The 17,630-nt window shown below is 42.6% G+C and overlaps 1 protein-coding gene across 2 annotated transcripts in view; it reads right to left on the reverse strand.

Annotated features, from left to right (window-relative positions):
* The window catches only part of klhl29 (kelch like family member 29), a 207,936-nt gene that overhangs the window by 22,293 nt on the left and 168,013 nt on the right, over positions 1-17,630 (reverse strand). For both annotated transcript variants that reach the window (XM_026319483.1, XM_026319484.1), the window contains 2 exons: positions 11,657-11,839; positions 9,607-9,787 (listed from right to left, as the gene is read on the reverse strand). In XM_026319483.1, the coding sequence (XP_026175268.1) occupies positions 9,607-9,787; positions 11,657-11,839 (364 nt within the window). The remainder of the gene's footprint in view (positions 1-9,606; positions 9,788-11,656; positions 11,840-17,630) is intronic.

Here is a 17,630-nt window from a genome sequence, read left to right on the forward strand (position 1 = left end):
TGTATGAGAGGTAAAAAGTAGGATAACGGAGAATATACATCTTTATGTGTGTGTTTCTGCGTGTCTTTGACAGAGAAAAAACAGAGGGTGAAAAAGAGAAAAAGAGGACTAAAAAAAGGCACAGATGCAGACAGAAGGCGAGAGAAAAATGACTTGCCTTTTGGTAAAGGCTGGAAATTGTCTGAAGTGCCAGCACATCGTTCATCAATGAGGTGGAAGCACATACAGCTCGTACTACTCATTACCTGCAGCCTCTCTCTGCCTTTCCTTAATACCATCCTCGGGCACCTGCCACCGCTCTCCACTGTTTCTCTATAACCTTCTCTCTCTCACTCACTCACACACACACACACACACACACACACACACACACACACACACACACACACACACACACACACACACACACACACACACACACACACACACACACACACACACACACACACACACACACACACACACACACGTGCCTACGCTCTTAGCACCATCTACCTCCATGTCTCAGAGACCTCAGTGCCCCATTAGAAGACAATGAAAAGGAGACACTGTCTTTGCTCAAGCATGTCAGACAGATTCAACATCTCAGGCCTCACAGGCCCCAAATACACCCATCATCACCCCCTGCCCACCTAATCAGCACTGTGAAGAGACACAGAGAGCAATGGGACAGAAAATGCAGGAGAGTTTGGAGACTGTGGTTAAAATAGCTAACCTGGGGTGAATAGAGGAAGGCGGGGAAGTATAGAGTGCAAGACATATGAGTGAGATCTGATGATCTGGGACCAGATGACTGGACATATGCATACAGCACACAAAAAACACATATCACCAAAGCAAATAGTCACAAAAGCCTGTGTGACATGTTTCAGCATATTAAATGACTTCTTAAAATCTCAGCTGTACTAGCACTTAAAGCAGAGGTGGGCACCGAGGGCCACAGCCCTGCTTGTTTTCCAACTATCCCTGCCTTACCAATGCTGATCACCTGGGTCAGGTGTTTTCTGCCAATCAGAAGCTGGAAGGTACCAATTCATTTTGTCCTCCCCCACTACCACCCTCATCTGAGATGGTATGTTCCAGTTTGTGATTGGATGATTTTTTTGGTTCCTTCAAAACAATTTTTGCTGACGACTTCCAAATACATGTCCTTACAGTGTTAGAGCATTTTGCATTATTTTGTGATTGTAGTGAAATTATATCTAGTTACTAATTATTTTCATCATCCATTTTCTGTTGATTATTTGACAAAATAATCAATTAACTGCTTAGTCTCCATCAGAAGAAGCAAAAGTGTATAGTATCAATTGGTGATTGGTGATCGACAATCGATTAATTGACTAATTTTGTCAGCACCAGAGCTAATCAAATGTTTAAGAGCAGTTTCATACTAACTAATGCAGCCTAAAGTTCACTGTGATGGATTACACAACTCAAACAGGTTTCAAGAGTTTTCATAATGTGCTGTGATTGAAGGAAACCAACCAATGCCTGGTAGAGAAAATCCATTCAAATGCATGAAACTCAGCAAGAAGGTTTGAAAAATGGTTAACTTCCATATAAATAAACAGGTTCTATAGTAAATGACCTAGAACATGCAAAGATGGTGACATGAATGGTGAAAATCAACACCAACATTTCAGAAGGAGACGTACCCTCGAGGGGTAATGAGGGGTGCATTAAAGTGAGAGTGCGGGAGGACGGCTGATGGGTGAAGGGGGGTGGTGGTTGGGGTAGGTTTGGAGGGTGAACTGGTGCCTTGACAGCACAGTAGGGGCCAACGCTGTGAAAGTTGGTTAATCCTGAGGAGCAGGGATTAGCTCAGCAGGGGAGAACCGCCTCAGCAGGGGGGCTCTGGGAGTTCGTTGTCCCCGACTGCAGTGTCAAGCTGTGGGCCTACGGCAGCAGCCCGCTCCCCTCACCTCCACCACCATGTTTTCCCTCCAAAACTAGCCCCAGGCGCTGTCTGACCTAGTACATGGAAACAGATCCATGCAGTTGCACACACATACACATATAAAAGACTTGCACAACACCTCACCAGTTCATTATTACTATAGAGAGGCTGGAGGGGCTGTGAGAGAAGAGTGAGGGTGTCTTCACATGAGCCCATTGGTTCCAGCGTGACTGACTGAGTAGAGCTCATAGGCCCACCTGGGGGCTGCTGCCTCTGCATACTCCTCTCATCTTCTCACGTCCATACTGTGCCGCTAAACTCTTCTTGGCTCTCTCCTCATCTCTCTCCTCTTTCCTCTCTCTCTTTCTCTGCAGGATCCCAAACACTTGGGGCTGCAGAGCGGCAGGGTGCTCCGTTGTTATTAGCATCATTGCCCTGCTGATTATTACCTCACTATCTCCAAAAGAGAGTGCTGTTGGGCAGGGAGCTGAAATGGACAAAGGAGAACCTTCCATCTCCAAGTCATTGCGTCGTATGCGTGAGAGAGTAGCCTGTATATGTTCCGATTATGTGTGTATATGAGCAGATCCCTATCAGAGCGCACTAATATGGGCAGCCATGAGGCAAACCCTGCCTCACCACAACTCAATGAGCAGCTGAAGTCTCTTAGTTCTATGAATGCAACGCGGAGTCTCTCCGGTGACTGGAAACCCAGTGCGCACACCCCTTGCGGCCATCGAGTACTTAAGGACATGTCAGTTCAACCCACAGAAGATGTCAACTGTGTGCAGCATGAGGCATGATGAAACCTCCCGCTGGAACCTCCATCTCACTATATGTTCTTCGTCATGGTTGAGTTGATGAAATTTCCCGGGGGCCATTCAATGCTGTTCCACAAGGTCATTTAAGTGTTACGATTCACCTCCTGCATCGGGCTAGGCCAACATTCTTGAAATGGACCATTATATTGTTCAAAACTGCACTTAATGGAAGGAGCAACTTAAAAAAAAAAATAGATGGAGCAGGTTTGTGCTAAGAAAAGGATGTTGGTTAAGTCAGAGCAAAGCCAACCACTCCAGAAGAGCTCAACAACCTTTGAAGAGATAGAAAGAAAAACACAATTCTGACAACCAGCAATAAATGACTGATGTCCAATCAACTAAACACAGTGGTAAAGTGCAGGGGCGCTTCTACAACAATAAATAAGTCACTTATTGAATGTGAAAAACCAAACACAGACAATGGAGCCTTCTCCGCAGATTTTATTTACTGGGCATATTTGTGCACCGCAAGGTCATTTTAGTTTGAAAAGCCATAAAAATGCCAGAGAACATGATCTTTGCAAATCACTTCTCTCTCCTCCAGATTTGTTAGCCAAACATCTCAACATCCCCAATGAGAAAAGCTGGTTGCTGTACTCGTGTCATGCTTTTCACTGTGTTCATGCAAAATTAACTCGCAATAGAGCTTAGAGGACGCACAAACCTGTGCATAGTGCGCAATAAATAAAACAAAACCATCTGTGATTGACACATCATTAGACACCCATGAATTATTCAATATCTGCAATCATATTGGTTTGCTGAAGGATCCACATGCTGAGGAGCATGCAGGCCCAGGGTACCTGATTGCAAGTTAAAAGCCTCCCGAACTCAACTGCTCCCATCCCTAAAAATCTGTCAGTCATTAGTGTAGAGAGCGGAGACAGGAATAAGCCTGCTCAGTCCTCTGAGTGTTGATTTGGACCTCCTGCCGTTCCCAGAGAAAGGCTACATCCTCCTAGCTTTGAGATGGCTCTGATTGAAGACATAATTGTGAATGTGGGTGAATTTCACGGTTAGGAGCGTGAAACCCTCAGTGAGATGGATGGAGAGATGGGGAGTGAGGGAGGCAGGAAGGACTGTAAATTAGGAGTCGGTGTGCTTAGAGCCAGAGCTGGAAGGTGAGAGACCTTGGCTGAGGCTGAAAGATATATGCACGCACACACACACACACACACACACACACACACACACACACACACTGAGATGCACAAATAAATGCAAGCGTGTGCCCTGAAGCATTCATATGTACATATATTTAAGGAACAATAAACACAAGAAAAAAGAACATGGGAAGTGCACACAGCAATGGAGAAGCACGCACAATGAATAAACACTGGCTGCGTGTGTAAACAGTATCCACATCAATCACTCTATGAGCAGAGCAAATCAACTCTGGCTGTTCATGACATGCCCCGGCCTCCAGATACCGTCCCCACCAGCCGTCTGTATATCAAACAAGGCAGTCATTCACACAGACCGACTGATGATTGCTGAAAGTTATTAGCTCTCCATATTACAACTGCACTTCAGACCTGTGCTGTTCTTCCTCCTTGCAAGGAGACGAAAAAAAGGGCTTGAGTAACAGTTCCCTTATCTCCACCAGTCAGGGTTTAGTCCTGCTGTGGACTGGCTGCCTCCCTGTTGGAGTCCCTACTATCTTTAGAGTTTTGGCCCAACAGTTCTGAGCTGCAGTACGGCCAACTGTGCCTCACAGCAGAGTCACACCTGCCAAATCTGGTGGTTAGCTACAAAATAAAGAATCAGCAGTTAATGGAGCTCATTTATCAAAGCAGGCATGAACAAATACCTTCTGAAATGGCCAGAAAGTGATCCTGATATTCTTTGCCTGTTCTTCGCAGGCTTTGAGCGTTATGTAATGAGTTCTATCCAAACTCAATAAAAATATGAAATTTTAAGGTCAAATAAGCACTTTCACCATATGTGGAGGTACTTGTGCGTAGGATTTCAAGATGATATAAAATAAGCTGTTACTTAGTTGCACAGCTGTTCATATAAGGAACTAAAAAAAACAACAACAAAAGGTTTCAACCTGTGGAGGACTTTCTGAGGGCTCATAACTAAAGAAGATTGGATCAGTTTCATAATATCTACAGGGAAAATAGCTCTAAAGTTAGGCTCAATTTGTCTGGTTTTGTGCTGCATTGTTGCAAAAATAAATAAATAAAAAAAAATAATTAGAGGAATTCAACAAACTCCTGTCTATGAGTCTTCTGAAATAAACTGCTTATAGACCAGCTGCCTGTTGTTCACAAATGGCTTCTACTTCCTCTGCAAACACAGGTGAAAACTGTACTGCACCACACTGTTTTCCTTCATATTGTTTAAATATTTAGATTGCATTATTATTAATAAACAACTCAGTTAATCAGTTCCGAAATAAATTGGGTGAGAAGTAAGACCATTTTTTGAGCCTCAACGTTTTCTGACAACTCATTTAAAAACCGCGTGGCATTTGTTAAATAGCCTATACTTCACATGCCCCCCCCCATTATGAGATCAGTCCCAGAGTACTTAAGGTGTGTGTTGGACAGCTTGCAGAGGTTTTTCAGAAACTCTTCAACCTCTCTCTGAGGCTCAGAAAAGTGCCTAAGTTATGAAAAACTTCCTGTATTGTCCCATTACCAAAAAGAGGCTGTCCCAGTACCCTTAGTGACTTCAGACCAGTAGCGCTAACATCACATGTCATGAAAGTGTTTGAGAGACTGGTCCTGCGACACCTGAGGTCTCAAGTGTCTGAATTTCTGGACCCCCTGCAGTTTGCATATCAGGAACACATCAGAGTGGAAGATGCCATCATCTTCTTAATGCACAGAGCATACTCCCATCTGGAGAGGCAGGGCAACACTGTGAGAGTCATGTTCTTTGACTTTTCAAGTGCTTTTAACACTATACAGCCCCACCTGCTAAGTGCAAAGATGCAGGATATGGAAGTTCCCGCAGACAATGGTGAAGTGGATCACAGACTACCTCACTGGGCAGCCACAGTTGGTTCGCCTAGATGGCTGCATATCTGATGTGGTGATGAGCAGCACCGGTGCACCCCAAGGAATTGAACTGGCACTATTCCTGTTTACACTCTACACCTCAGACTTCCGCTACAACTCAGGAACCTGTCACCTCCAGAAGTTTTCTGATGACTCTTCAATCATTGGATGCATCAATAATGATAACGATGAGGAATATAGACAATAAAAAGCTTTGTTGATTGGTTTAACAACAACTGTCTAAAGCTCACTAACAAGAAAACCAGAGAACTGGTGGTGGACTTTAGGAGGAGCAGGAAGACCCCAGTCCCTGTCTCCATTCTTGGAGACGAAGTAGAGATTGTGGACTCCTACAAATACCTTGGAGTCCACATTAACAACAAACTGGACTGGTCAAACAATACAGATGCACTCTTCAAGAAAGGACAGAGCAGACTGTTCTTCCTCAGGAGACTCTGTTCCTTTGGCGTGTGCAACAAGCTACTGAAGACGTTCTATCAGTCTGTAGTAGTGAATGCACTGTTCTTTGCAGTTGTGTGCTGGGGAGGCGGCATCAAGGCTGGTGAGGTCAACAGACTAAACAAGTCGATCAGGATGGCAAAATCTGTTGTTGGACTGGACCTGGACAGTCTGGAGGCTGTGGCAGAGAGGAGGATGGTGGACAAAATCAACTCCATACTGGACAATCCTGCCCACCCACTTCATGAAGAACTGTGGAGAATGGGAAGTTCATTCAGCCACAGACTAATTCCTCCTAAAACCAAGATAGAGATTCAGGAAGTCTTTTGTGTCCACGGCCATAAGACTCTATAATTCCACAATATAAACAAAAATGCACACACATGCACACGCGCACACACACACACACACACACACACACACACACACACACACATATAAATAAATGATTACTTTATTACTTTTCTACATACAAGTTAATTACTTAACTTTATTAATATAAAGTAACTAATAAAGTTATTAAGTAATTATTAAGTAATTACTTCTAATTAATATAATTTAAATAATATTAAATTTAATCACTTTAATTTTGTATAAATGCTGTAACAATTGAATTTCCCCTTGGGAATTAATAAAGTACTTCTTTATTCTTCTTCTTCTTCTATATTATTTACCATTATGGCTTACAGCATAATGGTACATTTTAAAACGTAATATACAGCAGCACAAATAGGAAAGAGTAACAAAACTGATTCAGTAATGTCATTTACACTGGAAAAGTCATTTAGCGTTTGCTAACATTGGTCACCAGGAGCTATCAGTCACAGCAGACCAAATAAGGCTGCAGGGGTGTACTAAAATGAGAAAAGGTCCCCATTACTCCAGACAAATCCAACCTTTCATCTGTAAGCGTAAAAACATGAATGTTATTTCTTTTTTCAGTTTTTTTTTTGTTCTATTAAAAACACGACCCAGTATGCAATCATTGTTGTCACCGAATTCCTTCACTGTTTTCATTCCAGCAGAGATCACTTTACGCATTTATTCTGTGGGATTGTTGAGCAGCTGTTGTAGCTCAAACCTTTTGAAGTGTCAGGAATACTCTTCAAAGATGTGAATGTGCATTATGGGCATTTATGCTCGCTGAATAGTTGTCATTCACTCCTAATGATTACAATGTGTTCAAAAAATATGTTCGAGAGACAAAAAAAAATTGTTATTACACTTAACATGTCACATTAGTTTTGCTTCACACACTCATCAAATAAAAAGTCTGAATTGCACATGTTGTTTTATTTAACCAGTTTCCTAATGTAACAGCCAACACATCACTGAATATATGAGCTGGCTCTAAGCAAATAATGTTTCTTACTGTAACTGTATTGTATTGACAATGGAATTTATTCCTCCCAAGCTAAACTTATATTATTACAATAACACAAAACCTAATAAAACAGATTTACCCGGTGGAAACAAAATATGTTCAACCTTTACAGTAACTGTCTTATTCCTCAGTTCACATTAAACACAGGTAGATGTTGTGCTCTCTATAAAAGTGTGTGAGGTTCACACTGCCAGGGTTTGCCAGCTGATTAATTTATAATTCGTCAACGAAGTCCTTGGTAAAGGCATTCACAGCAGGTCAACACATCCTGCTGGATAAAAAAGGTTCCATATCGAAATAACACATTTTAAATGGAAATCTAAATCAATGAATAATGCATTTATAATCATTACCAAAAAAAAAGAATTAACACAAAACCCTTGTAATTTAAATATATCAGCAGACATACCAGTTACAAGAAAATCAGGCATAAATTTTGTGTGCGCCTTCTCTAAAAGCACAAACTTTCATATATTTAAGATTTTATTCCTGCAAAAGTGAATTTTTAGACCTTCTGCCTCAATTTTGACGCTCACTCCACATGCTGGTTTCTGAAAAAAAAAATTAAATAAAAGCCTGTGTTGCTTAGAAACAAACCCGTTGACTGCTCCAACAATTTGCCCAAACAGCTTGAGAGACCTGTTAGCGTTTACATGATAAGGCTGGTGAATACAGCTCTGACCTTGTGTTACAAATGGTTTGCTACAGCCCAAGCACCACGCATTTTCTTCCTAACCACCATGGGTTCAGCTGTTTTGTTCTGCGTGTGGGTTATTTCTCCCTAGCCAATGCAACCTTCGAGAGTGCAGAGCTAGGGCAGCAACACCAAGCAGAAGAGGCCTCTGGCAGTTCTTAGAGAGAAGCAAAGTAGGTTAAAGTTTTACGGTGCTGATAATTGAGTCCAGTTGCTGTGGGCCTCGGAGAAGCTTCATGATTACACAAAAAAGCACACAAGGGCAAGGAAAACACATACAAACACATCAACCCGCAAAACGCTGATTTCTTTGGAGCCGTGAATGCCCTAGATGCACTGGCAGTTCTCAAATTAAGCAGCTCAGAGACAGAGGAATCAAATGCGTTTCCATTACGGGGCAAATATTCCATCTACCCCCTGTCATAACGACACTGTATGGCAGCATTATGGGGAAATATCAAATTAGGCTGTTTCATTTGGAGGACTGTTGTGCATTGCGAACAGCTTTGGAGATCAATTGAGCTGCTAGGTAATGAGCGGCAGCGGCCTGCTCTAATATACTCAGTAATGTTCTTTTGATTGCTTTGGTTAATCTAGCTCTACCATGCAGGGGAGGCAGCCCCCTCTCTCTGCTGAAGCTCACTCCTCAGCCCAGGTTCGAGGGAAAAACGAGAAATCAGGAGTAATGTTAGAAGGTTCAAGCAATATGAATCAGATTTCTAAATCTGGACAATCCATATTCAGGTTTAATGCTACCAGGAATTCATTATACTCCATCAGAAACTTCTAATGTCTAGTTTTATGCTGAAGGGTTTTAACAAATAGAGAAAAATAAGAAAAGAGCCAGCTGAATGGGCCCCAGTGGACGACCTTCAGATGAAGTGTCAGTGATGTCTCGATGCTGAAGTGGATGAAATCAGACACAGAATACCACTGTTCTCTGAAAGCAAACCTGCTCTCACTTGTGCGCCACTCACATACAAGTAAGAGGTGCTCTGCCGCTCCACACCACTCACAGCTGTGACCATTTAATATGCTTCGGCTCAGATTCGTTCCCCTGCACCTTTAGCTCTCACAGAAAATGCTAACAAACCTGTCCAACCACTTTCGCAATACACTGCACACACCATCCGCCACGTTTCGCTGCTCAGTGTGAATATTTATTTGCTCAAGCTGGATTGCTCAGCATCCACCTACTTTTGCAGACTTGTCCGCATGCGTGCTCAGACATGGCTGTCAAATTGGGTTCGATCTGTACAGTACTGTGCAGTCACCACCTGGGAACTGCTAGAGATGTTTGTTGTTTTGGGACGAGGTGCCGTAGCGGTATGCGTGAGTCTTACCTCTCCACGTGGTCCAGGTTCCCTGCTACACCCAGTCCTCCGATGGTGTAGAGTTTTCCGTCATACACCAGGCTGTTGTGTCTGCAGCGAGCCACGGTCATTCGGGAGACCAGATTCCAGTTGTCCAACAGGGACATGTAGCACCATACATCAGCCACCATCACACCTGACTCTGTACCCCCTGAAATGCAGAGAGTAAAGGTTATTGACATTATTGACATGGGTATGTGGGGCAATTACAAGAGTTAAAAGGATGTTCCCACTACAGGAAACTTCCTAGGTAACCAGGAACCATTTGGGAAACAGACTTTCTGTGGGTTTCATCCAGATGAATAAGGACTAAATTTACTTCCTCTGTTAGTACCAGGTGTCAAAAAGTCATTGCTACAGAAATATCAACTGCTAAACATGGTGTGTTGTTTTTTTTAAAAACTCTTTTAAAAACTGAGTGAGTGTTGTTTTCTGCCATAGTGAGTATTCAACCAACAAAACTGTGCTTGTTTCAGGGCTCTTCAAAGCAGCCCTGTTACCTGTGCAGTTTAACATGTAACACTGGCCAACTCAGTGACCCCCGCTCACAGTGTGAGGAAGGTTACAGACTGGAGCCCGCTGATTGGCTACATAGAACACCTCTGATTTCCCCACTGGCTGTCTAACTCCCAGAAGACACAAGCAGACTTGTTCCAGTGCCCAAACACAAATTTACATTTATATGAAAAGAGGGAGAGGAAAGGTACACGCAGGACAAATCCTGTTGCATTTCCACGGTGCAATGTCAAGGTCTGAGTACCGTGCAGGATTCTCGCACAAATGGACTGTGGAGGGCAAAACTCAGCCCACCTCTGGAGGAGCAACTTAAAGGTGTTTCATAGAGGGAGTCAGTGTGAGCACAGTGTGTCACTATGGAACAAAATAAACTGCTGAACACTGTGGCAACTGTAAAGCCAGACAGAAAAAAAAAAAAAAAAAAAAACAAGTTAAAAAAAAAAAAGCCCCACAGAAGGTAAATAAGAGAGACATTCAAGACAGAAATAACTCTTTTGAAAAGACAGACATTAAAGTTGTCTATATTTTGGGCAAAGAAAAGGTTTCAAAGCAACAGATGAGTAGGCTTTGAGGGCAGCCAGCCTTTTAGAACTGTTTCACAAAGGTCACAGGAAGTGGGCGACAGCCTGGGTAGCTCCACTTTATAGAATGATATCTGTTACAGAGAGAAATCATCCTCAGTAAGAGATCACGCTGTCAAGTATGGAGACCTTTGTTTCATAATGCAAGTGACTCTACTCTGTACACTTTTCACCCACGTCGGCTTAAAAAACACTTTCTTGACGCAAATTTGTTTTATCAACTGCAGCATCCAAGACCGACAATAACTTGACTCAAGATAGGCGTTTGGTTTTTCTAGTGTATCCTTTCATCATAACAAGCTTCTACAGTGCTAATGAACTGACATGTGTTTTATAATCATTATCAGACTGAGAGTGTAGAGTCATGCTGCACTGTAGGAGGTCTTTAAAGGTTATTATTAAAACAAAACTAAACAAAGTCATTAGACCATTATTAATAAACACAATGTCTGATTAATGTAACACAAAAGGAAATTCTGGTTTGTTATTTTGAACTTGACCGCCAACAATGTGAGGTCCTTACAGACTACAACTAAACTTTTTCTTTATTTTTTTTATTGAAACATTTAAGTGAGAGTTGGCTGCATTTACCTCTGCATTAACATCCATGCCCACTCCACATTGACCTGCTCTAAGCTGCTTGACCTGCGCTGTCTTTTCACAAATCAGATGTTAAACACACACAGTGCAGTTGCCAACTCTCTGAACACTGCCGTGCCCTTTTGTGCAAATCCATTTTCTTACTAAATCTAAATTCAATTTGACTTCCAAACCTAATAAGAATAGTTCCTTAATATGTGGATAAGCTTTTACAGCTACAGTGTGATAAGCTGTTGGTATTTACTGTTCTCCTGCTCTGTGCCACAAAATGAGTGACAGGGGGTCCTACACTTGTACTGCTGAAGGGGGGCAATTTAGCTCACCTGACAGGTAGATGTTGTCTCCTGCTGAGATGACGCTGAAGAACTCGCGGTCGTAGAAGGGCAGGCTGGCCAGCGGGTACCACTTACTGTTCTGGGGGTTAAAACAGGTGACTGCTGTCAGGGAACGCTGGTTCATCCCGATCACCTGACGCCCTCCCACCAGTACTATCACCTCAGCTACACCTAGAGGACAAAGAAAGAGGAGAGGGGTTCAGGAGGGTGATGATGATGATGATGATGGGGGTGGAGGTAAGAAAAGGAAGGAGACAGGAGAAGACAGGCCGTCAGGGTTTTCAGTAGTAAATAAGATTGAACCCAAGGCTAGTAGAGGCAGCCACAGTGCTGCAGTAACTTACAGGTGAAATGCTTTGTGGCATGTTGCCTGATGTTAAAGTATTTAAATACGGCCTTCAAGCGAAAGCTGAAGATTTAATAACTGCACCATTAAACCTTTTCATTTTCAGACAAGAACCTTGACAAGTTGTGTGAGAACTGACAACCACTCAAACACACTTAGATTCTAGGTCTGCTGTTTTAAATTCACCAGGCTTCAGCTGTCCCTCTGTCCAGGGCCCTTTTTAGGCATCGCCCACATAGGTGGACGCCTAGGGTGCCACCAACTAGAGGGGCACTGTTGTGGAAAAATTAGTTTCAATGATTGATTATTCTTACTGATTATGATTTTTATTGTTTCTTACTGTATTCTTGGTTTTTCAGGTTTCACAGGTTTTCATTTACAGGTTGATTCACCAAGGAGCTCATGTGTTTTTCATAATCTGATGTTTATGTTCTTCCTGACCTAGTATAGTCTGGCACTAAGGGACACAGTGTTCTCAAGGATGTTGGTGAGGAGTATCTGGGAGAAAGGTTCCTTAGGACACTAGGTGTGAGGACAAGTATAACAGAGCAGGCCCAGGATGGAGGGTTAACTGTCAAATGAGAGTATAGAGTTTTAGAATATAGCCTTATACCTTGTAGTACAATAGGGAAGTACAGACTTAATTATCTGATTATGTGAATGATTATTTGCATTTACTTTGCATGTCTGTATAAGTAGCGGCCTCAGCCTAATAGGAGCTGAGCAACTGGGGAAGACTGATTGTGTTGTATTCTGTTCTGCTCCTTTCTTGCAAGAAATACATTCTGAAAAACACAGTCAGATCCAACGGTTTTTGCCGCAACAGGCACCAAAAGAGAAGATTTTTAAATGTTTAACTAAGCTTTAATCTGCATGACACATGTTGCACACATTTTCTGCCACATTTTGTTTGGTATAAAATTTATCTTTTTATTGCATTATCATAATGTGTTCATAAATAAGCTGCACTGAATTATACATACAGTATGTGAACTGAAGCATGGGGACAGTTTTAGGCCTACTTTAATCATTAATACTAGCAAAACATTTAAAATAATTAAAAATAGCAAAAATAGGTGAAATGGGGTGGGGTGGGGGTGGGGGGGGGTGCCATTTAATGACATCATGAATGACATCATTTAATTGGTATCTGCAACATGAAGGTGCAGAATGTTTGGAATCTGTGATGTCATCAGTGTCTTTACAAAGGCTGGTAAAGTTTCACCTTGAGACAAGTACACACCAACACTGGTAAAGTTTCACCTTGAGACAAGTACACACCAACACTGGTAAAGTTTCACCTTGAGACAAGTACACACCAACACTGGTAAAGTTTCACCTTGAGACAAGTACACACCAACACTGCAGAGGACTACAAACACATCGGAAGAAGACATACCAAACAATGGAAGAATACACCATGGAGAATGTTCCAACAGTGAACTTCTACTACAGTTACCTGGAGGAGCAAGTTAGGAATGAGCTGAAGGACAGCACGATCACAGTGACTGAAAGTAAAACTGAGGGCAGAATCCTCCTGGATATCCAGGAGGATTTGTTAGCCGACTACCTCAGTGAGAAGGAGCAGATGAATGAAACAATTAGTAACCTGAAAGACCTGCTTGAAGAAGCTGAGGCCAAAGTAAAAGGGCAGCAGCAGAATGATAACACCCAGGACCTGCAACTCAAACTCAGGTCACTGACCGAAGAGAAAGAGGCCCTCCAAAAAGAACTGGACGGGATCAAACAAAAAGCAGCCAGACCTAAGGCTTCCCACAGAGCCCAGGAGGAGAAAAACAAAGAGGATGCCAGCAAGATCGCAGATCTCCTCAGTAGAACACAAACTCTGGAGGCTAAACACTTCCTCCTGATGCGCCAGAAAGTCTCAGAACTGGAGGACATTAAAAATTTAAGGGTACCCCATATGACCAGGATTTCAAATTTGAGTGCAGAAAACACCAAGCTCCTGGCTGGACTAAAGGAAGCTAAAGAGCAGCTGAAAAATCAGCATATAAAATGGCAGCAAGAGAAAACCTCCCTGCTGGAAGCAATGGCGAAATCCAAAGCCTTCATTAAAGCTCAAATGGAGGAGAAAAACAAGTTGATCGCTGCTATGAAGGAGGCAGAGCAGCAATTTAAATCTCAACTGGACCAATGGATGGAGGAGAAACTTTCCCTTGAGGCACAGGTGAAAATGTCCAGCAGCACCTACCTTGCTGAACTGGAGTTATGTAAACAGGAGAAAATAGAAGCTGAGGCCAAAGTAAAAGGGCAGCAGCAGAATGATAACACCCAGGACCTGCAACTCAAACTCAGGTCACTGACCGAAGAGAAAGAGGCCCTCCAAAAAGAACTGGACGGGATCAAACAAAAAGCAGCCAGACCTAAGGCTTCCCACAGAGCCCAGGAGGAGAAAAACAAAGAGGATGCCAGCAAGATCGCAGATCTCCTCAGTAGAACACAAACTCTGGAGGCTAAACACTTCCTCCTGATGCGCCAGAAAGTCTCAGAACTGGAGGACATTAAAAAATTAAGGGTACCCCATATGACCAGGATTTCAAATTTGAGTGCAGAAAACACCAAGCTCCTGGCTGGACTAAAGGAAGCTAAAGAGCAGCTGAAAAATCAGCATATAAAATGGCAGCAAGAGAAAACCTCCCTGCTGGAAGCAATGGCGAAATCCAAAGCCTTCAGTCAAGCTCAGATGGAGGAGAAAAACAAGTTGATCGCTGCTATGAAGGAGGCAGAGCAGCAATTTAAATCTCAACTGGACCAATGGATGGAGGAGAAACTTTCCCTTGAGGCACAGGTGAAAATGTCCAGCAGCACCTACCTTGCTGAACTGGAGTTATGTAAACAGGAGAAAACAAAGCTTGAAGCCACCGTGAGGAGAGCACAAGATGAGCTGAAGAGTCAAGACATTTTGTGGAGGGAGGAAAAAACCTCCCTCCTGCAGCAGCTTGAAAAAGCCAAAGCCTCCAATTTGGTTCTACAGGATGAGAAAAATGCTGCTCTGAAAAATGAAACGCAGAAATACAAGGCTGAATATGACCAGTGGCAGCAGGACAAGTACTCCCTCAAGGAAGAGCTGGACACGTCCCATAGCTGGTATCTTGCCCAACTGAAGATGTATAGGCAGGGGAAATCCAAGCTGGAGACAGCTCTAAAGACAGTCAAAGTTCAGCTGGAGAGTGACCATCTTTGTTGGCAGCAGGAGAAAACCTCCCTGAAGGAAGAGATGGAGAAATCCAAGGCTCTCAGTGTGGCACAACTTGATAATGTGAAAAAAGAAAACACCAACCTCCTGGCTGCCCTAAAAAAATTTGAAGAGGAGCTAAAGAATGAGTGTCTCAAGTGGCAGCAGGAAAAGAACTCCCTGCAGGAGGAACTGAAGAAATCTAGAGCCTCCTGTCTAACTCACCTGGAAGACAAAAACAAAATGATGGTTGGTCTGAAAGAGGCAGAAGAGAAGTTAAAATCTGAATGTCTTCAATGGGAGCAGGGCAAAATTTCCCTTCTTGCAGAGTTGGACAAATCACAAAATCGCTATCTTGCCCAACTGAAGGTGAACAGACAGGAGAAAGCCAAGCTGGAGACTGCACTAAAATCAGCAAAAGATCAGCTAGAGAGTGAGCATCTTTGGTGGCAGCAGGAGAAAACATCCCTGCAGAAGGAGACGGAGGAAGCCAGGGCTCTCTCTGCGGCACAGCTCGAACACCTGAAGAAGGCGGACAATGCATTCATCCTCGCCACAGAGCAATTCAAGCAAACTCTGCAGGAAAAGGAGCAGGAGCGGGAGAAGATGGAGTGCTCTATGAGGACCCAGCTGGAAGAGCTAGAGAACCAATTGGCCAAGAAAAAAAAAAAGAAATGGTACCGATTCTAATGACCAGCTGTAGAAATGTGTATTTGTGAGGATTTTTTAACTTAACCCCCAAACAACATTTTTCTAGATGCTGTTTGGGGGTTAAGTTAAAAAATCCTGGAAAAGCCAGGTCATGGGCGGCACGGTGGAGGGGCGGTTACCACATTATCCACACAGCAAGGTTCTGGGTTTGAATCCAACATGACCCAGAGTCTTTCTGTGTGGTTTGCATGCTCCCCCCGTGTCTGCATGGGTTTTCTCCGGGTGCTCCGGTTTCCTCCCAGTCTAAAAAAATGTGATATTACATCAACTGCATATAAAAAATAAAATAAAAAAAAAATAAAATAAATCTACTGTCACATAAGGTCATTTTTTGCTAAGTGTACATATAAGTCACATCACAGTGATATAAACACTTTCCTTATGTATAAATATCATAACAAGCACTGATGAGTTGGAATTTGCAGCTTTTAGTTTTAGCTGCAGAAATTCGGAGTGTGCCTGTTGTTTGGTGCTTACCCAGAATAATCCTTTTGCCTGTACTAAAAGTAGTATCTTGCTGCATACAGAAGGTCACAAAGCTTAATTTAATGGATTACATCATGAAATTGAGAGTATTTAGGCCTACTTGGTTAATGTAGCAGCATGCCATTTAGGATTTGTGCTTAATGTATAAACTTTACAGAGGCACATAAGAGATTTTTGCTGAGTGATGAAGAAGAAACAGCTGCTGAGGGAGAAGGGCTGTCTTCAAAGTCAGAACATACAACTTAATTTTCTATGGTGTAACAATCTTTTCACTGCGTTATCAGTGTGCTCATAAATAAGGTGTATTGCCTTTGAGATGTAAGATGTATGTGAACTGGGGACAGTTGTAGGCCTAGGAAAACACTAAAATGACTGACAAAAATATAAATAGGTATAATGTGTTAATTTTAGTCACCCTTGGAGCAGATCCGAGCCGATATTTGTATGTCTAGATATGTCACAAAAAGATCGTCGGAAAAAATGTGTATACAGTCTAAAAAATTTTATGTCTTATAAAACCTTAAAGTCTCACGATTCAAATGACATAAAGCAATTTTGGATTGAATAATCACAGCGACTACAGTTTCTTAATATTGAACAAAAGTACAAATACTGTACAATACGCTGCTCCGTACCTTTCTGTCGCATTAGTTCATATGTGTACTCAAATATGGAGTGACGCATATCGTTTTGTTCGTTAGAATCCATAGAACAAAGTGCACCCATGTTTTAGTCCAAAAAGACGTAATATTGTACAGTAAATCCATAAATCCATCGTCCTCCTCATAAAAAGCCGTAAACCGCTTCGTTTTACGGCTGTTTTGTCCGTTTATTCAATAAAGTTTGACATAGCAAGCTTCTGTGAATCACATGAGGCCTCAATCAAACCTGTTTGTTATGTTTCACAGCGTCACTAACGGTAAAACCAATAGAATTCACATCCTCAGAGAAAATCCCAGTCAGGAGGCATAGTCTAACTTCGATTGACAGGAGAATTAGCCAGTCAAATTGTTCGTAAATGGTGACTGACGCATCTTGTAGCCAATGATGAGACCTATCCAAAAACATATGGGAAGTAGAGCCAGATAATGCAACAGTGGGTTTTAACGCAGCCCCTCCTTACTGTAAATGTTGCCTTGACAACACTGGGCAGGCAGCGCTCGACGCTAGAGGGGGAGGGGAGTCATGTTTCACATTTTACAGCGCGCCGATAGAAAACTGGG

This window comes from Mastacembelus armatus, chromosome 24, assembly GCF_900324485.2.
Source record: "Mastacembelus armatus chromosome 24, fMasArm1.2, whole genome shotgun sequence".
In the NCBI taxonomy this organism is placed as follows: Eukaryota; Metazoa; Chordata; class Actinopteri; order Synbranchiformes; family Mastacembelidae; genus Mastacembelus; species Mastacembelus armatus.